Source organism: Gopherus evgoodei, chromosome 1, assembly GCF_007399415.2.
Source record: "Gopherus evgoodei ecotype Sinaloan lineage chromosome 1, rGopEvg1_v1.p, whole genome shotgun sequence".
NCBI lineage: Eukaryota > Metazoa > Chordata > Testudines > Testudinidae > Gopherus > Gopherus evgoodei.
Genome location: NC_044322.1, coordinates 264164853 through 264188087, shown reverse-complemented (window position 1 = coordinate 264188087; position 23235 = coordinate 264164853). Strand labels below are relative to the sequence as shown.

The 23235-nt window shown below is 40.7% G+C and overlaps 1 protein-coding gene across 1 annotated transcript in view; it reads left to right on the top strand.

Moving 5' to 3' along the window:
* Positions 1-513: 513 nt before the first annotated feature.
* ALDH1L2 (aldehyde dehydrogenase 1 family member L2) overlaps positions 514-23235 on the top strand; it is a 51908-nt gene continuing 29186 nt past the window's right edge. The window contains exons 1-5 of the mRNA XM_030544760.1: positions 514-732; positions 8771-8912; positions 16929-17163; positions 18847-19012; positions 20247-20348. Coding sequence (XP_030400620.1) covers positions 682-732; positions 8771-8912; positions 16929-17163; positions 18847-19012; positions 20247-20348 — 696 coding nt within the window. The 5' untranslated portion in view covers positions 514-681. The remainder of the gene's footprint in view (positions 733-8770; positions 8913-16928; positions 17164-18846; positions 19013-20246; positions 20349-23235) is intronic.

Genomic DNA, 23235 nt, shown 5'->3' with positions numbered 1-23235 from the left:
GCAGGTTCCCAGGGGCTAGCTTCTTTTTGTGCAAGCAAAGCAACCGAGCGCCTGTTCCCCCCGCTCCCCATCCCCTGCAAACGCTGCAATGCCTAAGCCGCTCCTGTCTTCTGGCTGCGCACTGGCACCAGCTAGGGAGAAGAAACACCCCCCACTAGGGAACTAGCTCCCGTCTCCTGGCCTGATCTGCCCAGGGGGCAACTTTGGACTTTGCTCTTGCTTGAACTCCCCGCTCAGATCGGCCCTTCTCACCACCCGGGGCGGCTTTGTATTCCCGGTACAAAGGAGGAAACAACCCGCTCTCCTGCGCGCGGAGGGGCAGGCGCAGCAGGAGACGAGGCGTCCGGCTCCCAGGCAGCTGGCAGCGAGCCAGGCGGGACCCTGCGCCGCAGCCCGCCTTAGAGCCCGGGCGGGCGGAGTGGAGGAGCGCGCGTGTGCAGGCGGGCGCTAGCCAAGCTGCTGCAGCTGCTGCTGGTCCGTGTGCGCGCCTGCCTGCCTCGCTGCCACCGGCGCCCAGCTCAGGTTGCATCAGACAAACCTCCCAGCTTGGGCCGCCTCCCCCTCTGCCTCTGCTTGTTCCCGGGAGCGGGGCACAGGTGTTCACTTCGCCACCGCGCTGCTGCAGCTGCTCCCGGCAGAGCCTCGGACCTGCGAGCCGCCGGCACCCAAGATCCTGCAAAAATGCTGTGGACAGCGCATCAGCTGTTGAGGAAATTCTCCACCACGGCCACGGTGAGTGTGTGAGGACCGGCTCCACTCAGGAGAGAGCTGTGCAGGAGGCCCTAGCTCGGGAATGAGCAGTAGGGTTGTCCGGAGTGGGGGTGGGTCAGGGCAGGCTTAGTGGGACTTGGCAAATATATCGCTTTTGCTTGCAAGGCTGTGAGCATATATTTGTTTTCTGTATTTGGATGAGAAGCTGCAATAGCCCAGGAATGGGGAGCGGGAGGGGAGGACAAGTCAGCGGTGCTTGGATAATACCTTTGCAAGGAAAGGATAAAAATAGGCCGAGATTTTATCCCACGAATTTTGGCACTGGACGGTCAGAGGTCCCGTCAGGGGATATTTGGCATGTTTACAAAAATAGGAGCATCTTGCTTTGCCAGACTATGGTGGAGCTCGGTATATGGGGCGGATTTCGGTATAGTCTCTGATAACGTGCACTGTATCGCAGGCGTCTGGAAGCTGCAACGAAGAAAATCGATGATGCTTTTTTAACATCTTTGCTTTGCAAGAATCTGAACTGGCAATCGTGTTCTCACGGAGGGGAGCTCAGCGGTGCTCCGAGGCTGTAATTGCTGCGAAAGAGGCTAAAGATCTGCTTCTCAAACGGAAATAGCCAGGCTTGTTCCCACCACTGCAGTCAAACTGGGAACAGGCATGGCTATTTCTTATGGAGAAGTAAACCTTCAGCCTAGGGTGACGAGATGTCCCGATTTTATAGGGACAGGCCCGCTTTTGGGGTCTTTTTCTTATACGGGCTCCTATTATCCCCCTCCCCCCCTTTTTTCACACTTGCTGTCTGGTCATCCTACTTCAGTTCCCTGCTCCAAATGCTGGCCTTGGAGGCGTGTCAGTCTGTGAACATCAGTTCCTAATCTCTGGCTGTAGAGAATTAATGCAAGGCGGACATTTGTCTGTCTGGTGTTGGATTAAACTGCATAGCTCTACTGGGAGACTGATAACAATCCACACTCTTTATGGCGGTTAAATGTGTCCTATAAAATTTGATGTAAAGTAGACAAGTTGCTTTGGGTACTCTGGTTAAGATTCAGGGATGCAGCTGAATGCAGTTTGAGGGTGGTTTTTCTCCCCCCGAAGCCCACTCTGTGTTTCATATTTGACAGTATGACCAAGGGTGAGGACGGCTGTTTGCCTGGGGAATCTGCTTTGAAGAGTTTTTACAGTGAGACTTTAGCCAAGCTCTTTGGAATTGCATCAGCAATGTGAATGGATGACTGACAGGTTGCATGCAGAGATATGGATGGGGAGAGGCAGTGCTATTGGTTTTCATTCTGAGGAGCAAGGCGTGAGTCCTGACACTATGTAGAATTAAAGTTATCATGTTAATGTATCCTTTGAGAAGCATTTTACATCCTTTTAAAAGAGATGTAGCATTAAAAAATATTTCCCTTGTCATCACTAACAGTGTCTAAATTGCTGAAGAGAATAAATATAATATTATAACCAGAATGGGAGCTATTGAAAATTAATCCGCAGGGAAACTGAACTGAAAACGTTATCAGTGAAACATGTTAGGGATGCACACACCATAGGCAATTCCAGAAATATTTGTTATTTATAACAGTGAAATGAATATCCTTTGCGATATTAACTTTTCTCTTCACAAGGAAAAACGATATGTAGCATGAACACATTTTCACTTTTTAGTGATTTGCTTTTGATATGAGACTTGTAAGAGTATTAATATATGCAGTGCTTCTGTATTCTTGTTCTATGTTGCACGAGGTGCATGGGAGAAGAATAAGATTCAGAATGGAGTAAATGTTGAAATGCTGTGTGTCATATAAACAGCCGTTAAAATAAACTCTAGTACTTTTATTTTATATAAGGTAAATTAATACCATAAAATCAATGGATATTGTAGCCAATATTTTCAAAGTATGTGCCTAAAAATTAGACAGCTATATCTATATTTAGGCATCTGCATAAAAGAGGACTGATTTTCAGAAATGTTAAAAATCCACAACTTCCTCTGAAGCCAATGGAATCTGTGGATGCTCAACATCCCTTAAAAGGAGGCCACTTTTATTTAGATGCCCAAGTGTGGATTTGGGTGCCTATCTTTGTACATCACCTGTACAAACTAGTTTTCAGGTTGTGTGCTTTTCTGCACCGATCTTGTTTTCTGCATCTGGCTACGGAGAATCATATCAAAGTAAAATGAAAATGAATTTTGAGATCTTCCCATGAGTATTTTTATCCCCATTATAATATGAGTGAAGTAATACCATATGGAAGAAAAAAGAAAACAAAATCAAGTTCAACAAATGAAAATTAAATAAGAATGTTCAGACACTTTCCAAATCCCTGATCCTCTGCTCATGCAGCTTTGTAAGACCATGGATATTCTCCATGTTAACAAAATTCCTCTAGAACTTCCCTTGCAGTAAAAATAAAAGGGCCTCTATACCTTGTAAAATTGAGCCATCTCTCTGTCATCAGTCTGATCTCCACTATTTTCCAGGCCTGTTGGGATAACTCCAGAAAAGAAGGGAAGAAGTCTCCACCAATAATGAATAATCATGAACCTTCCCATGAGAAGCAGTGCATCTGATAACTTTGTGTGCTCATTGTCAGCAAGGTGGTTACAAGGGAAGCTCAACATTGCCTCTGCAGTACCAATACATATGTCCAAAGCAATAACAAGTCCATTATCAGTAATGTATATGAGGATTGCTCTTATTAATATATCACCATATGCCACCTGCATGATTTGATGACATTTAGTGAGCCCCTGTTTAGGAGCCAGACTATGGGATCTATCTTTGTAGTGATCCATCCCAGAGGTGGCATTTCAATGAAGAAGTAACTACCAAACCGTCCTACATTCCCCCCATAATTTTACAGAATTTGCATTTTTATGCAGTTCTACCATGTCTCCATATCATTTTGTTGCAAGGAATTTCCACTCTCAAAAGATTAGCAAGTTGTGTAAACAGTTGTAGAGGAAGATCTTCCAATTCCAGAACAAGACACAGGTTTACAGTAAGATCTTCACTGTGCCACTCAATTGGTACTTTTAAATAGGACAAAACGAAGCAACCAGAAGTAAAGAAAGGGATTTGTGGCCTGATCCTGCAATCCCCATCTTGTATGGGACTCCATTGAACTCAATAGGAGTTCTATGCCTGGAGGTCTTGTGATTTGACTCTTGCTTTCTACTAGATACGAATATATATGACCATACAATACAGGATTGCATTATCTGTACTGAATGTTAATGGAAACTATGTTTGTGTCAATTCAAGGGAGAAATTATTCAAGAATAGTTGGTCATAGAGAAGTTATATATTCTTCATGCTGGGAAAATCATTTTCAGTTGATCAACTTATTACGTATGCAATATGATGTAGTTGGCTTGTTGTCAGGTTAATCTTCTTGTTCAACAGAATGCAGAAATGTAATTGTGTCTGTGTACGCATGCATGCGTGTGTGAGCATTCTGTGCTCTTATTTTACTAGTTCTACCACTTTATACTTATTCTCTGCTGCTTTAAAGATTGCGTCCTCTCTTTATCCGTAGCCACTTCCTGTCTCAGAACTCTGCTAAACAGAGAGAAATCTGTGCTCAGTAACAATTTTGGACCAGATCCTCAGCTAGCATGAACTGACGTAATGCGGCTCCATTGACTCCAGTAGAGCTACACACTGATTTACAGCAGCTCATGACCTGGAATTGTAATTTGTGTGCAGCTCCATGTAACATAAGAATCAGATTTATGTACGTATAAATTATTAGTGATTAGAGATATATGTTTATGATGATAGAATATATGTTATTAAAAACTTGACCTGTGGAAACAAAACTGCTCTTCTGAATTAATATTTTGAGATGGGTGTGCTATTTCTAAAATATTTTTCAAGCTCCAGTTACTTAGACATTGATCATACTTATTGACTTAAAATTGCTGGTGCAGTTTTTCTTGTCTTGAGTTTTCAAGAGTGCAAAACAATGTGAATTTCCAAGCGTAAATGGCAGTTGTAAGGCAAATTGGCTAACTTCCAGACTTGCCTGCCCAGCTGCAGTTTGCTCTCTGAATCCAGAGTTTTTGTAGTCTCAGACTCCTAAATGCAGAAGCTGGCGAACCTAAAAACTCAGACACATAAAAATACATGCACAATTTTAGCTTCTGTTAAGGTCCCTTCAGAAATTTGGCTATTCAGATATGCCTCTCACACTTACTTTTTGTTTTCAAGAAAGGAAGAGTTTAACTCTTCTGATGGTACTTAATTGTGGATGATAAATAATCTATATGGACTTTTTGTTACCTTCATTTGCTGGTAGTCCTTATTTAGCGGGGAATACACTGAAAAATTAAAATACAAGTCTAAAAGACCACTACTTCTGTGTACTTGAGGTGCTATTGAGTGACAGTTAACAAGAGAACAAATGTAGAACAAGTAACTTGCATCAGGAGGACTTTCTCTAATGTTTTTTCCATCACATCTATGGTTATCAATTAACATTCCATAGAAATCAGTGGATTTCATACGGTATGAGATACATTCAGTAGCACAGCAGGTGAACACTTCTTGAACTTGCCTGGAGTGTTCATAAACAGTTAAATGATTAGAAAAACCCAATCTCAGATTTTTATAACTGGGACTGTGTTTCTGAAAAGCAGAAGCTGAGGTGATGAAGCACTGGTAGCAAGACTTATCTATGGCCATGTTGCATTGCCAGGATATAAAAATTTCAAGGGATAATGTGCATGTTGTAAATTAAAACAAGAAATTCTCATCTACACTAGAAAAATATGTTGCCGTATTATAGCTGTTAGCACCAATAGTACAACTGTACTGGACATAGCAACGGTGTACATGCCAGTGTAGACAAGGCTCCAGCATTTTTACTACTCCCATCCACATTGGCAACTTCTGCTGCACCTGCACCAGTGCTGTCTGATACTATAATACAGGAGGACTTTTTCTGTACTGTTGCAACCTACGGGACAAATTTTACCCTTGGCCAAATTCATTTCCTGTTGTCTTCACTGCAAGTCGCATGCACATGTCAAAGTTAGACTCAGGACTCACAGTTTGTCAGACCATTCTGTTTTATTAGCACAGCGCTCTGCTGATAACACCTAGATCATGTGAGCACCGTTCAAGACACAAACTATCTTATTTATACAGATAAAAGGGCGAGAACGTAACAAGATAACAAAGGAAGCAGAATCTGATAAATTTACCTGGGCTAGACATGCATATCCTATTTCCTTACTAACAATTACCAATCTTCTATTAATGTTTCACCATTAGCACCATTGTTGATGCCTAATGTTTCTTTTCCTGGCACCTGTATTTTAATATTTCTTATTTCTGCTTAAAGGTACATACAACATTTCTTTAATCCATTCTTATTTTTACAATATAATTCATTTTACTTTCGCACACACATCCAAGAGAACATTATGGCTCAAAATAGCCCTACAGGAATTTTCCTAATTCATGAACATTTCCTGTATTCATGAACATCCCTACCAATTTTTAAGACCTCTTTCTGGGGCTGACTGTGTAGCTGAAATACAATTTAAAATGGATCTTTTCATGTCATTTGCAAAAAGTACTGCAACTGACTCTTCATCATGAAATTGTTTGTTTATTTCAAAGTATTGTATTATATCTTTCAGTCCCTGAATGTTTGCTAATCTATACAGGATTTGTAAGACACTCATATGGGCAGTTCAAATCCTCTGGGACCCAAATGGTGACCCTAGTGGTTGTGGACCTGTGTGTCCCCGTTTCTCTAATGAAGAGGCAGCATCCCCTGGTGAGAGAGAAGCTAGAACCTAGAGATGTTCCCTCAGAGAAAGAAGCAGGAGTTGCACCTGACTTTCAAATGGCACGTATAAAGAGAGCAGAGTCCTAAGCTCCTGCTGCAGCTGCTAGGACAAAACTGTTTCCTGCTTTCTGAAGGATTGCTACAAACATATGTACTTTTTGTTTGCTTGTTTTTAGGGCTGTCAAGATTTAAAAAAAATAGTTGTGATTAGTTGCACTGTTAAAAGAATGCCAATTTAAATGTATTATAAATATTTTGAATGTTTTTCTACATTTTCAAGTATTTATTTCAATTATAACACAGAATACAAAGTGTACAGTGCTCACCTCATATTATTATTTTTTATTACATTTGCACTGTAAAATGATAAACAAAAGAAATAGTGTTTTTCAGTTCACCTCGTACAAGTACAGTAGTACAATCTCTTTATCCTGAAAGTACAACTTACAAATGTAGAAATATTATTTTTTACATAACTGCACTCAAAAACAAATCAATATAAAACTTTAGAGCCTACAAATCGAAGCATGAAGGGGCATACGAATGTTTAGCATATCTGGCATGTAAATACCTTGCAGCACTGGCTACAACAGTGCTATGAGAAAGCCTGTTCTCACTTTCAGATCACATTGTAAATAAGAAGCGGACAGCATTATCTCTCATAAATTTAAACAAACTTGTTTGTCTTATCAATTGGCTGAACAAGAAGTAGGAACTGAGTGGACAGTACTACAAAGATCTGTTATGTGAGGTAAGGACTTTGGAACTGGGCTCAGCCACAGATTCCTTGAGTGACTTGAACTAATGTAACATTGAACAGCGTCAAGTTGTCATAAACAGATAGCTAAGGGTTAATGTCTCTTTCACCTATAAAGGGTTAACAAACAGTGACCTGCAAACACCTGACCAGAGGACCAATCAGAAGACAAGATACTTTCAAATCTCATGGGAGGGAAACCTTTGTTTGTGGGTTTGGGGTTTGGCTTTGTTCTCTCTGGGTCCTGGATGGGACTAGAGATGCAACCAGGTTTCTGCCAATCTCCCTGCTACAGTCTCTTATCTATTCAGAATTGTAAGTAAGAAAAGGCGGTCATAGTCTTTTAATTTGTTTTTTTTTTCATTTACATATGTGTACTTGCTGGACGTAGCTTAAATTGTGTTTCTGCTGGAGAAAGTTTCTTTCTATTGTTTTTAAGCTGAAAGACCATGTAACTTTTTACCATCTAAATTGCAGAGATAAACCTTTTACTTTTTTCTTTCTTTTTTTTATTAAAAGTTTTGCTTTTAAGACCTGTCTGATTTTTTTTCTCCTAGTTAAGGCTTGAAGGACTTGAGTCTGTGTACTCACCAAGGAATTGGTGGGAGAAAGGAAAGGGAGGAGGGAAGAAAAGCCTGTTCTCTGCATTTATCTGGGTATCTCTCTCTGGGGAAGAAGGGAGGGGGGAGTGGTGATTCAAGGATTTGAATTACGATGATCTCCTAGCGTACCCAGGGCGGGAAAGATCTGGGAGGAGGTAAAGAGGGGGAAGGGAATGGTTTATTTCCCTTTGTTGTGAGACTCAAGGAATCTGGGTCTTGGGGGTCCCCAGGAAGGGTTTGGGGACACCAGAGTCTATCAGGCGCTCTACTTAAGTCCTGATTGGTGGCAGCCTATCAGATCTAAGCTGGTAATTAAGCTTAGGGGAATTCATGCTAGTACTCATATTTTGGACGCCAAGGTCCAGATTTGGGAATTATACTATGACACAAGTCTATTGACATTTGTCATTCTTAGAAAATATTTCAATTTTCCTGCAAGAATAATAGATGAAATTAGAAGTTAGAGGGCATATTCCAAAAATTTCTGGCAGGAATGGCTAGATTTTGCCAAGAGTCTGTTTCAAATATAAGATTTCATGGTTTGTCGATTGTAGGTAGGATTTTGTTATGCCTTTTTGTAACAAGCAGTGCATGTACCTGGAGAGACTTCTGCTGATGAAATAATAAAGGAGTCAGTAACAATACCAAGTGACATTTGTATGCAAAGAAGTATGGTCTTGCTAAATTGTAGATTATATTTACTTCTTAAGAACAAGGTGGAAAAATGGGTAATTTATTTTATTCCATTATATTGTTGGGACAGAAAGACACGATTGCTTTACAAATCAAAACTAATATTGGCTAAGAAAGAGTAAGACAGAATTACATGTAGCAACATATCTCTTCTGCATCCTAAAATGTAGTTTGCTTTAACTCTTGTTGACAGGCCTATCAACGTAAGCTAAAGCTAGCTCTGATAGGTCAGAGTGTTTTTGGTCAAGAGGTCTACAGACACCTGCAGAAAGAGGGACATAGAGTCGTGGGAGTGTTCACCATTCCAGATGTGAATGGGAAAGCTGACCCTTTGGGTAAGTATAATCAATCACAATGTAAGTATCATCATTGTGCGTAAGTACAGTTAACTTGCTTCTCCATGAGAAGGCACTGTCCTTATGGTAGTCGTTTGTACGTATAGCCAGATATATAAATGTGTGCCTTGTTTTTGGCATAATAAAATAGTTAACCTGGTATGCTTATTTCAGTGTTAAGTTAAATTCTATCTAGAGCTAATTGTCATGGGCTGTACCACCACCTTACAATCTGCCCCATTTAAAGAGCATCTCAGAGGCCTGGTCTAGACTACGCGTTTAAACCAAATTTAGCAGCATTAAACCGATTTAACCCTGCACCCGTCCACACAGTGAGGCCCTTTATATTGATATAAAGGGCTCTTTAAACCGGTTTCTGTACTTCTCCCCGACGAGAGGAGTAGCGCTGAAATCGGTATTGCTATGTCGGATTAGGGTTAGTGTGGCCGCAAATCGACGGTATTGGCTTCCGGGCGGTATCCCACAGTGCACCATTGTGACCGCTCTGGAAAGCAATCTGAACTTGGATGTACTGGCCCGGTAGACAGGAAAAGCCCTGTGAACTTTTGAATTTCATTTCCTATTTGCCCAGCATGGAGCTCTGATCAGCACAGGTGGCGATGCAGTCCCAAATCCAAAAAGAGGTCCAGCATGGGCCGTATGGGAGATACTGGATCTGATCGCTGTATGGACAGACAAATCTGTTCTATCAGAGCTCCGTTACAGAAGATGAAATGACAAAGCATTTGAAAAAATCTCCAGGCTATGATAGACAGAGGCCACAGCACAGTGCTGTGTGCCAAGCGTAACGGAAAGCCAAAGAATCAAATGGACGCTCATGGAGGGAGGGAGGGGGTACTGAGGACTCCAACTATCCCACAGTCCCCGCAGTCTCCGAAAAGCATTTGCCTTCTTGGCTGAGCTCCCAGTGCCTGTAGGGTCAAACACATTGTCCGGGGTGGTTCAGGGTATATCTCGTCAATTTACACCCCCCATGAAAGAAAAAGGAAAAAAATCGTTTCTTGACTTTTTTCAATGTCACCGTATGTCTATTGCACGCTGCTGGTAGACGCGGTGCTGCGGCACTGAACAGCAGCATCCTCTCCCCTCCCCTTCCCGGTGGCAGACAGTACAGTACAAAATGACTGATAGCCGTCCTCATCATCCTGTGAGTGCTCCTGGCTGGCCTCGGTGAGGTCGGCCGGGGGCACCTGGATAAAAATAGGAATGACTCCCGGTCATTCCCGGCAGATGGTACAGAATGGCTGGTAACCGTCTTCATCATTGCAACTGGGGGCTGAGCTCCATCACCCCCCCCCCCATGTCTAAAGAAAAGATTCTGTACTGCCTGGACTATCATAGCAGCTGGAGGCTGCCTCCCCCTCATTTTATCTCACTAAAAAGTCAGTGTTTCTTATTCCTTCATTCTTTATTACTTCATCACACAAATGGGGGGACACTGCAACAGTAGCCCAGGAGGGTTGGGGGAGGAGGGAAGCAATGGGTGGGGTTATTGCAGGGGCACCCCCTAGAATGGCATGCAGCTCATTATTTCTGCGGGATCTGACACCGGGCGGCTGTGCTCTCTGGTTCTCTGGTACACTGGTTCTCTAGTACACTTACCTCATATTCTAGGCAGGACTGACTCTATTTTTAGATAAAACATAAAGGAAGGAATGACCCGGGAAGTCATTCCCATTTTTGTCTTTGCACCCCCGGCCGACCTCAGCGAAGGCCAGCCAGGAGTACCCATGACAGCAGCAGATGATACAGAATGACTGATAACCGTCATCTCATCGCCAATTTACAATGGCATGGCAGATGGTACAATAGGGATGGTAACCATCTCTGCTACCTTGCAAAGGCAAATGAATGCTGCTGTTTAGCGCTGCAATACCGCCTCTGTCAGCAGCATCCAGTAGACATACGGTGACAGTGACAAAAGGCAAAACAGGCTTCATGGTTGCCATGCTATGGCGTCTTCCAGGGCAATCCAGGGAAAAAGGGCGCGAAATGATTGTCTGCCATTGCTTTCACAGAGGAGGGAACGAGTGACGACATTTACCCAGAATCACCTGTGACACTGTTTTTGCACCATCATGCATTGGGATCTCAACCCAGAATTACAATGGGCGGGGGAGACTGTGGGAACTATAGGATAGCTGCGGGATAGCTACCCACAGTGCAATGCTCCAGAAATCGATGCTAGCCTTGGTACATGGACGCACATTGCCGAATTATTGTGCTTTGTGTGGCCGCGTGTGCTCAACTTTATACAATCTGTTTTACAAAACTGGTTTATGTAAAATCAGAATAATCCTGTAGTGTAGACGTACCCAGAGTTGCATTGCTCTGGGAACAGCTTGAGAAGCAGAGTGTCATTCAGAGCATCCTGCTCTGGGGCTGAAGTAAATTGCTGGGGTGCCAGGCCTATATTTAGCCCAGTATGTCATCTGGTTTGCTTACATAGCTGTGCTGTCTGGTACACTGAGAGGGCATGCAGTCAAGACTCTGCCTGTCCTCGGCCCCGGTCTCTCCTGACTACCTGTATGGTCTGGAGATGAAATAGCAGCTCTGCAAATCCTGCTTCCCATTGCGCATTGCAGCTTATGGTACAAGCAGACCATTCAAGAGAGTAAAGGGACAACTTATCCCCCCTTACTCCATTGCATAGGCATATAGGTATATTCTAGCCCTTTAGAAGTAATAGTTGCTGACTGATCATATTTAGTAGTGTACTTGTGCAGTATAATTCTAGCAATGAGTCTGGAGTAACAAAGGAGTTGCTTTGAAATGGCTGTCTTAATTGTAACTTTATTTTTCTCCATGGTGCCACAACAGTTAGTTAATAAGATTAACAACTACAACCACCAAAACACAATTAACCTTGGTGGCAAATTAGAATTTTAAATTACATTTAATAAACTGTTTCCATTCACTCAGTATTTCCTGACATGTTGTTACAGGACTTTTATTAAGGAAAAGTCAACCATAAATTTTGCTTATTCAGGCAGTAACCGTTCCCAAACTTGTGTATTGCTTCAAAGTTTATTAAATTCTATAGTCTGTCTCATTTAAAATGAAATTACAAAGCTTTTCACAGTTAGGAAGAATTAGGTGAGCTCTACTAGCTCAATAACAGATAATTCAACTAGCTATGGGAAGGTACTATAGAGAAATGTTGCAATATTATGCAACCAAAGCAGTACTCACTTGGACAAAACTTTAACTAATTTCAATCAATTATTTATTTTAGCTTGGCTATAAAATTAGTTTATTGCAAACTTGATGACAAAAAATTGGTTTGGGCTGATAGCTGCTGCATTTTACACTCAGATGATTCAAAAATAGTTTCAATTTAAGGTGGAATTTGAGGATGATAGTGTATGGTCAGTCAGCTGAGATTTTATTTCTAAAAGCAGAGGCAGTACTATAGTGTTCAAGGACTATAGTTCAAAGAATTTTGTAAGGGTTTATCTCACATGTGCATACTCCCGATATACAGTGTGAAATACATGCCTAAATAAATATCTTCTGAAGGCTGCTTTAATACCATCAAGATTTATTTGGTAAAACTCCAGTTTTTATTTATAAAATGAAGAGATTTATTACCTAAATTAAATGAGATGGATTCTTGAGTCCACTAAGGCCACATTGTGCCTCATCTCCTGTCCCACAGGTGTTTTTAGATGCAAATGTGTCAAGGTGTAGTGCAGATTCAGAAGAGTTCCTCTTGCAAGCCTTAATGGGCCTGTACACAGTATTATAATAGAGTCTACAACATAATAGACACATAATAGACCATGTGTCCTACCGTAATTGGTGGGGTATTGGGTCAGTCGTGCAACTGGATTTATTTACTGTATAATAAATTCTGTTGCCAACGTTTATTGTATTTATTTCTTCTCTACTTTGCAGTTATTCATGAATGTGGTTTTCTTTTTCATTTCAGAGTGGCAGCCGTGCTAGTCTGTATCAGCAAAAAGAACGAGAAGTCCTTGTGGCACCTTAGAGACTAACAAATTTATTTGAGCATAAGCTTTCATGGGCTAAAACCCACTTCATCGAATGCTTGCGGTGCAAAATACAGTAGGAAGATATATATACACAGAGAACATGAAAAAATGGGTGTTGCCATATCTACTATAACTAGAGTAATCAATTAAGGTGGGCTATTATCAGCAGGAGAAGAAAAATTTGTAGTGATAATCAGGATGGCCCATTTCCAACAGTTGACAAGAAGGTGTGAATAACAGTAGGAGGAAAATTAGCAGGAGAAATAGTTTTTACTTTGTGTAATGACCCATTCACTACCAGTCTTTTTTCAAGCCTAATTTAATGGTGTCCAGTTTGCAAATTAATTCAAATTCTGCAGTTTCTCGTTGGAGTCTGAAGTTTTTTTTGTTGTAGTATTGCAATTTTGAGGTCTGTAAATGAGTGACCAGGGAGGTTGAAGTGTTCTCCAGCTGGTTTTTGAATGTTATAATTCTTGATGTCTGATTTGTGTCCATTTCTTACTTCGCATAGAGACTGTCTGGTTTGGCCAGTGTATATGGCAGAGGGGCATTGCTGGCACATGATGGCATATATATTACATTGGTAGATGTGCAGCTGAACGAGCCTCTGATAGTGTGGCTGATATGATTAGGAAATTTGTTAGTCTCTAAGGTGCCACAAGTACTCCTCGTTCTTCTTCATTTGTAACTATAGAGATGGAAGACTACACAGTGGGCCTCAGAAAATATATTTTAGGGGAGTTGTCTGTGATCATTTGAACCAGATAGTAAGATACCTCTGACTGCAATGAATCTTAGGTAGTTTTATTGAAAGTCACGTACAGAACTGCTGAAGTGGAAAATTAAATTCTGTGAAACCAAACTCATTCCAGATAGATATGATCATTCGACAAGATATGAATGTTATTTATACATTTATCGTTCCATTCTGTTTGTATAGATGCTTAATATATAGACCCTAAAAATGAATTTAATGATGGATGCAGCATGAGCTGCATCGCTGAGAGATTAGAACATAGCTTCTTGTTTGTTCTTTTTCCTTCAAACATTTCTGTTCTTGACTGTATATACACACAAATATGGTACTGTCCTCAGTTAACTGCATGCACTTATCTTCAGAAAAGCTCTCACCCTTATTTCCAGAAAGACTTGCTACCACTTGAGTCAAAGAGGAAACTCTGTTAGTTGTTTGCTGTTGTAGCAGTAGTGCATATAGCCTTTTTCCAGGCCAGCCATTAGTGGGCAAAACAATGATGAACAGGTGAGTAGATCTAATTCTGTACAATGCAGGACAGCAGAGTGCAAGCACAAGCATGCATGTGCACACACTAGAGAAATGGAGCACATTGTAACGCCAAAAGGATTTTTTTTTCCCCTAGGTCTATGAGGCAGGACTAAAAATTGGGGGAAGGGTGGTGAATACCATTCTGCTCCCTATGTAAAGGATTTCCTTTTCCCTTCTCTGTGTCTTTAGGACTGTCATCATCTCATTAGTCATAAGGCCATAGTGATATTTTTCTTCTGGAGTTCTGTAAGAATTATTTACCCTCACAGGACCTTCTTACCGTGCACATAAAATTCACCTGGACTGAGATTTCCTTACTAGAGGAAAAGACTGGGATATGCAAAATCCTGTGCGCACATACACACCCCCGCACACACACACTATGCTAAAATAACGTTATTAAGCTTGCACGATCATTTACTCAAAAGTTAGGAAATGCAGAATGAAGATGGCCTGTGCAATCTTAATTTGGCCTCATTGTATGTATGCATTATGGTACTGTCTTTAATTACATGACGATATAATATTTTTTCCTGCTCATTCAGTGCACAGACTGGACAGTGCTCATTTATTGAGCAGTTATTCAATATTTTATTTTCTCCTTGTTGTTCAGTGTGTGGCCCAGGCCTTATTTACCAGATATTATTCAAACGCTGTTTTGAAGTCAGAATTATTAATTTCCTCGTGGGTTCTTCTATGGCACACGTCAGTATAGTATCTGAGTGCTTCACAAAGAGTACTGTCTTTTTCATAACACCCCTGTGAGATGAGGGAGCATCATTATCCCCATTTTGTAGATAGGGAAATAAGACACAGACAATAAAGTCAAACGTATCCACTAATTTTGCGTATACAATCTGACACATACAGGATTCAATTTTTCAGAGTAGTTAGCATTGTATAATCCTTAGTATGTTCAAAACACAACTCCCATTTGGGAAACTGCTGATTTATTTTTATTGAAAAAATGTGACTTGATTTCCCTTCTCACCTTGTGTTGTTACTTGCTGGTGTGAAGGGTTTAATTTCTTTCTTAAAATTGGGACAGCAATGCAGTAACAGAAGTCACATAAGCGTGAATGAACTATCAGGAACTGTCAATTTGTGAAATGAGTTGTAGAAGCATGGAATATTCAAAGATGACTTTATCAGCTTTATAAGTGTCATATCTATCTTTATGGGCTAGTGATACTGTTCTAGCCCAATTAGGGAGTTACAAGGTCTTGCAGGAACTAAAATCACCAGGGCAAGGGGGTAGGTAACAAGTCTGAAGAAGTCTCATTCCTGGAGAAAATTGCATATTCTAGTTTGTCCTGGTTCCAGAGACTGCCTGACAAAGAACTGAAAATGATATAAAATGATGAACTTGACATGGGCAGGGTCCTCTCTCATCCAATCCAAGAACTGGCATGAGACTATGACCAATGGAACCAGGTCCTGCAAGTGGACCTGAAGCTTTAAATCATGCCAGGCCTCCATGTGGAAGAAGGGTAACACCTAGTAAGCTTGACATTCACGCAAGCTGTTTATTGTTTTTAAGGTATGTTTTCTCTGCAATGCTTTTGTTCTGAATAAATACTTTCTTTTAAGAAGGCTGGCTGGTCCTTGCTCCTGAGAGAACAAGACTGAAGGTGCTGGACAAAAGTCACACCTGATCAGAAATTCACAGGGAATTGCAGGAGGAATTTCAGCCTAAATCCCTGGTCTAGAGGGAGAGAGTTGTGGGCCTCTGCCCTAAGAGAGGTGATGCTTAGAGGCTTGAGATCTAAGTGGGGTGCCCTCAAGGAGCCCATGAAGGGCTCAGGGGTGCTATTACCTTGGGAACTGTGACACCACTAACTATCGTTACGTCTGTGAGTGCTTGCACTTCTGTATCTCAGACTGTGAAATCTTTTTATTTACTTACTATTACCATTGTTGTTGTCTTTGTATTATTTTTTCTGCAGTCTGGACCTCAACTATACTTTGACCAAGAAATTTGGACCTTGACAAAAAATAATTGATTAACCCCAGATTAACTATTATGCCAACCTTCACCCTTGATGGCCTCCTAAGTGATGATACTTGCTCCTTTGTTTGTGAAACAGTTGTCCCTCTTACTGTGCTCTTTCTCCCAGAAATTTTAGCCTTTCCACATAATATTTCTCGTACTGGAGTATGAGATAGACTATGTAATACTAAAAGGAACTTGGCACACTGGAGACTGTTTAGTTTATCACAGCCACGTCTCGTAGCTCACCTTCCTTTCTGTATGTTAAGTTGCCATTGTTGTGTAGAAAGAAGAGGTGTTAGGCTTGAGCTTAAGTTCAAAGCCTGAGTTTACATTTCAATATAGACGTACCTACTGAAATTCCCTCTTGACCCAGGTTCAGCTGCACCCCCTTAATTGGCCTGACTGGGGGCACCTGTTCTGGCACAGAGATGCTGGACCTACTTTATATAAGGTCCACCCTGTGACAAGTACCATTCAGTAGTTGTTTATGGTGTTATATAATAAGAGTAACATGCTCCCCACGCCAAAGGTACCTGAATTTTGTGGGCATAGGTTAGTATATACAGGGCAATAGAGTACAATGGCATTTTAGCATCAATATAAAGCAGTCATTTTTATTTAACTGTCTGATTTACTTGACATACGATGTCATCCTTATTTATTACATTTTAATTTTTAGTGTAACATACTTTTTTTAAAAAATGTTTTTTCTTGTTTCTTAGCACTGGCAGCAGAGAAAGATGGCACCCCTGTTTTTAAGTTCCCCAGATGGAGAGTTAAGGGCAAGCCTATCCAGGAAGTAGTTGAAGCCTACAAATCAGTTGGAGCAGATCTAAATGTACTTCCATTCTGTACGCAGTTCATCCCCATGGATGTTATTGACAGTCCTAAGCATGGATCAATTATCTACCATCCATCCATCCTTCCCCGCCACAGAGGAGCTTCAGCTATCAATTGGTGAGATGATTTATTTTTTTTACCAAAAAACTCCAAAGCTATTTAGATTTCCCATATCTCTGAAAGATGCACAGGCCAGATCCTCAGCTGGTTTAAACTGGCATCATTCTATTGACTCTAATTGAGCTACCTTGCTGAAGGTTTGGCCCATGGTCTCTCCATCATGCCTAGGTTCCAGTGTAGTTTTTGTTGATTGATTTTTTTTAACCAGTTTTATTATTCAATATTCTACTGAGATTGCTGCTATGAATCATGTTTCTAGTATGTTTTTACTCACATAACTCGATTCAGTATATAAAAAGAAAGAGATGCACACTTAATGAAGGAAATTTAAGTGGGTTTAGATCTGTGCCTTACATATCTGTGTAAGGTTTTACATATCTGTAAACTTTTATTATATCTATAAACAAGCCCTGCTTGTCCTTCCTCATGTCAAGCCTTCTTTCAGTTCAAACACATGGGGTAAACTTTTACTGCTGTATGAGGAGGCTTAATAATATATCTGCCACTGCTAACAGTTGTTATGTAGTTAATTAAAATTTACTGAAGACTTATACCCTCTATTATAGCACATCAGTGTTGCTACCATATCTGCTAGGCAGCTCTTCTCTTCTGTTGGACATTCTGTTTCAGGTTGCAAGAGCCAGTAAATATGACAAACTTAGGTAATTTTGCTAGTATTTCCAGAGACTGAGAATCTCACTTCTGCAATGCAATCACCTTCTTTGCCAACATTACCATTTTCCAAATCCACCAACTTGCAAGCATTACAGCTTTTGCTGTTGTTTTGTGGGGCCTCAAAAACTAATGGGGGAGGCTGCCAAGGAACATTTAAAACATGCAGGAAATGATGTTGGTGATTTATATACAGCCAAATGTCAAGTATTCACTAATTTTGTGTGTCAGTTTTGAGCCACACAACTAGAGACAATTGTGCCTAATTTCCAGCAGTGTGGAGGGCCTGCAGCTCCAAAGGGGAATTGGGACCTGTGTGGCTACAATTTTTTCCAAATTCAGGACCAGATTTTGAGATGACGTAAATTATCATAGTTCCATTGAAGGCAATAACTGGATTTGATGTTCCTATTCACTTGTCTTAAACTGTTGTGTAGTTTTGCTGTGCTTTGTTAAACAGTTGTCATGTTCCACCCTGGAAATACATTTTAATAGTGAGCTACCTCTGTTTCCCTTACCTATTGCTCAGATATATTGTGAAGCTTATTTAGTTAATTTTAGTAACTGACTTGGAGATGTTCATGAAAAAGACTGTGTAGACGCACAGACATTAGAACTATTTTCTTTTGTTAGTACTGATGGTTGCAACTTCCAAATGGTATCACAGCCCACTGCAGAACTTCTGTGCCATTTGTTATACCATTCATAATGAATTTAAAATAATTTAGTACAATAAACTACGAAACAAAAATGACTGGTCTGCAAAGCACAACACATAAGACATTGGCCACAGCCTTGTTTATGTCTTTGTGTATACACAACAGCAGTGTCAAGTCTGTAGCTCCTTGAATAATAGCAATGAAGTCGCTGTACTAAGAAAGCTGATTAGGCTACACACACACAGATCTCCATATTGTGCCTGCATCAGGCATATAAACTATCAAATGGGTTGATATTTGTGACTAAGGTCATTCCCTCTATATTTACTCTAAAATATTCTGTTGGCAGGACTTTAATTGAAGGAGATAAAAAAGCAGGGTTTACTATTTTCTGGGCTGATGATGGTCTGGACACTGGACCAATTCTTCTGCAGCGGGAATGTGATGTAGGACGGAACGATACTGTGGATGACTTATATAATCATTTTCTTTTCCCAGAAGGCATAAAAGCTATGGTAAGTCTGCCTGTGCTGAACACAGACATTTTAAAAGGAAAAATGTGGCACATCTAATCCTCTTGGAATTCGAACAGAAATGAAATATAATTAGATACTAAAGAAATGGGAATATACTGGACCAGATCTTCAGCTGAAGTAATTCCATTGACTTCAATGGAACTATGCTCATTCATACCACTGGAGGCCCACAATATTTTGAGTAGAGGATAAATCCTGCTCCCTCTGAAGTCAGTGAGCCAAATTCTTCTCTGATGTAACTCCTTTGACCTCAGTGGAGTTACACCTGCATTGAATTTCCCCTGTTGTTTTAAATTGGACTAATCAGCAGCAAATAGTTTATAGCATCATAGATAACAGGGATTTGGAGCTTTCAAATAAAAAAAAATGAAAATTGGAGACAACATTTCTGTTAGAGCTTCCTTTGTTTTGTCATTTAAAAAAAGGTGACTGTTTCCATGTGTCACAGAAGGCACGAAGACAGTTGCAGTTTGACAGTGTCCCCAGAGCAAATTAACTCTTCTGCACCTTGCTACTATCTGAGCACCACAGCCTGTAAATCTTTACTCACAGGAGTAATCCCATTGAAATCAGTGAGATTTAGTGGGGACTAAGGATTTGCAGGTTTGGGCTCTGTTGTTTAGCAAAATTGCCAGAACCTTGTTTTACTTACTTGTGGATCAGGAAGTCAAATTTAAACCTAAAAGTGTGGACTTTGGTGTGTGTGTTGGTGCATATCACACACACACACACACACACACACACACACACACACACACACACACACACACACACACACGAGAAAACATAGTTTGTTTTTCAAAAATGCTATGTGCATGGAACAGTAGAGAAATCCCCTTCTCCTTTCTTGTTGATTATTGGTAGGGATTTACACGGGAATGTGCCAAGTAATTGCTGTTTTTGCAATTTTCAGCTAAGTCTCAATCCTGCAAGGATTATGCAAGTGCTTAGCTTTGTTCACTGTAAGTGAGCAATACGCTTGATGTGAATGGGCCTGTGGTGGATAAAGTTACCAAATGCATAAGTTTTTGCACGATCAGTCCCTTACACTTCAGCAACCCTGGATTAAAAAACAAATAAAAAGCCAAGTCCTGCAGCCTACATAGGAAAAACTTCTACGGACTCTAATAAGTATAACTGAGGGGAGAGTATGTTTAAACAAAGAGAAAATTTGGCCTATTGGAGCTATTAAAACTGCTTTTTTCCTGTTTAGGTAGAAGCTGTCCAGCTAATTGCTGATGGTAAAGCTCCTCAGATACCTCAGCCTGAAGAAGGGGCAACGTATGAAGGGATCCAGAAGAAGGAAAATGCAGAGGTACTGTAGTGTTAACAACACTGTGTTGCTAATCACAATGTAGTTACACTTAAGTTCAATGCGCCAAAAGATCTCTGGTGTATTGGTACTACTCCAGTTGAAGTCAGTGAGAATTGTCCCTTTGACTTCAGCATGTGCAGGACCATGTCCTAATTAGCAAGAACAAGTCTGGCACCAGCAGAAAGTGCAGAAATATTTTATCATTCTGACTTGTTCTCTGCAAGCTCTAGTTATAAAAATTATTGCTCTAAAAATAAATTAAGGGGCTAATCACACAAACTCGTCTGAGTATAGTTCGTGCCACACACAGTGTCTTTAAAGACAATTTAGACAGTGTGTTGTGGTACCAAATACGCTCTAGACTAATTCTGTGTTAAGCAGTTCAGATGTGAAGTCTGGAGCATACAACTCAGGAGCAGTGCATAGGAGAAATATTCATGTAGTAAGATGTCCATCCTGCCTGAGAGAGAGAGATGAGATCTAATAGGATGTGTACCCAAGCAGGAGCGAGGGTTGTCTGCATTCTAATCCCAGCTCTGACTTCTGCTCAGGCCTTGAGCGAGCTATGGAACCTCTCTGTCTCTGTTTTTATTATTATTAGTCACAAACAGATATGATCTGTACCTCCATGTTCACTTGTGATCACATTTTAACAAAGTACCTGGATCAGGGTGTCTCAAACTCTGGTCCATGAACCTTTCATAGTCTGCAGAAAACTTACTGGTGCTCCAGAGGGAGCTAGATCACATAGTATTGACTACTTCTCTTTGCTTCCAGCTGTTTTTACAGATGTTTAGCCTCTTCTTTGCAAATAAAAAAAATGCTGTTCCTTAAAAGCAGCTGAAAACAAGGAGAAAGATTAGCTTCTTCTTCTAAGGGCTGCACAGGAGAAGGATTACAAGAGGTAATAGGAGCAGGCCTTAAGGACAGGTGCCATCAGCAGTAGCTGCAGCCAAAGAAGAGGCAAGAGATGCCAATGGGAAAGGAATTCCCAGAAGAGAGTGGGAGGAGGCCGTTGAGCAGCATGAACGAAGGAAAACGGGACCAGTTGGCAGAGAAGCATTTGCAGAGGAATAGGGGGAGAGAGACCAGAACTGATGGGAGGAGAAGATTAAATAAAAAACAATAGTAGACTGAGATTCCCTTTTCTGAAAACAGCACAAACCCAAGAGCTGCTTGGTTGGGTTTTATTCTTTCCTATCCCAGGATTTGGTTCTGCAAGTGTCAAGAGACCAGATGGTCCCTCATGGCCATCACTCATGAAACTTAATCTTTTGTTGAGTCTTTGATAGAGTACTCTACACAGCAAGGGCCTGCTCCTACTCCCCTTTAAGTCATTTCGAGTTTGCCACTGACTTCAGAGGGAGAAAGTTCAGACTCAAATTACATAATTTACAATGGATCTTGTATTTTATAAATAAGTATTACAACCACTTCTAATGACTAGTGTTCAGCTGGTATTTTAAAATGTGGTGTTATTCCTCAAGGACCTAATCCGTAGCCTTCCAAGGCTGCTGGAAAGGATCCCATTGACTTCATGGAGCTTTGGATCTGGCTTCTATGAATTTGAAAGCACCTAAGGGGCTTAAGAGCACAAGTCTTATTGAAAGTAAATGAGACCTGTGTTCCTAAGTCAATTAGATGCATCTGAATATCCCACCCTCCATTCTTTTCACTAATAAAAAAGGAGAGGCTTATTCCCTGATTCCTCTTCTGTATTCATGGGGTAGAATGATACTTTTTGATATATTTAAGTTATTAATATCTTAAGATATTTAATCCCTTTGCTCCCAGATTTTTGGACGAATTCCACGATATGTAATAGAGCCCTAGGCAAAGCTCATATCCCCTGACTTCAGCCTTTTATATTTAGCCACATAATGTCCTATGTAGGATAATCTACACAGCATCAGTGTGTGTAGAACAGCTGCTGTTTCTTAGTATTCTTAATATATCAGACTGCCTGTGAAAATGCATTTGGATTAGACCTTTCTTTTTTTGCCAATAAATTGCTCTGGACTCTCTGCCAGAAACAGATTTCATGGTGGGAAAATTTAATTCTCAGCCAAACAGATGGAGTTTTCAATGAGTATTTTTTTTTAAAAATTATCTAGATAAAGACTATAATGGGAACATATTTTATATGGTTTATTCATGCTCGACCAGTTGTATAATGTTTCCTTGCTTTTTCTACTATTTAAGCGGGGACCTTACCCAAGACTGGGAAAGCCACCATAAATTATATAGCGTGCTATCTGTGACTCCTCCATTACTTTTGCTACAACAGTGCAAACTATTGATAACAGAAGGGGTTAAAAAAAACAGCATAGCAAAGCTTTCAATCTGTAGCCTCAATAGAAAGTCTTCATAGGGAGGTTGTGGAATCTCCATATCTGGAGATACTTAAGAGCAGGTTAGATAAATGACTATCCGGGATGGTCTAGACAGTATTCGGTCCTGCCATGAGGGCAGGGGACTGGACTCGATGACCTCTCGAGGTCCCTTCCAGTCCTAGAGTTTGTGAATCTAAGAAATCTATATAAAATACTGTCTACTGCCTTTTTCTGCCTCAAGAGTTATTGACTGACATTTTTGAAGAAACAAATAGATCTACAGATGGGTTTCCCAAAATGATCCCAGATCTAGAAAGATAAATGGCTTGGATCACATTCTGGTTGTCCATACACTGCTGGGTATCATGGGTACACCAGCAAAACAGATTAAGGGAAGGATGGCTGAGTCCTAGCTGTTTTGATAATCCCCTGGGGAAGAGGCATATTAGACCTTTGCAACAGATGCACTGGAGGGTTGCTGCTGAGGATGCCTCAAGGAAAAACGAATGCTGTTGTTTAACTTAAATGATGCATGTAAAATTAAAATGAGTTAT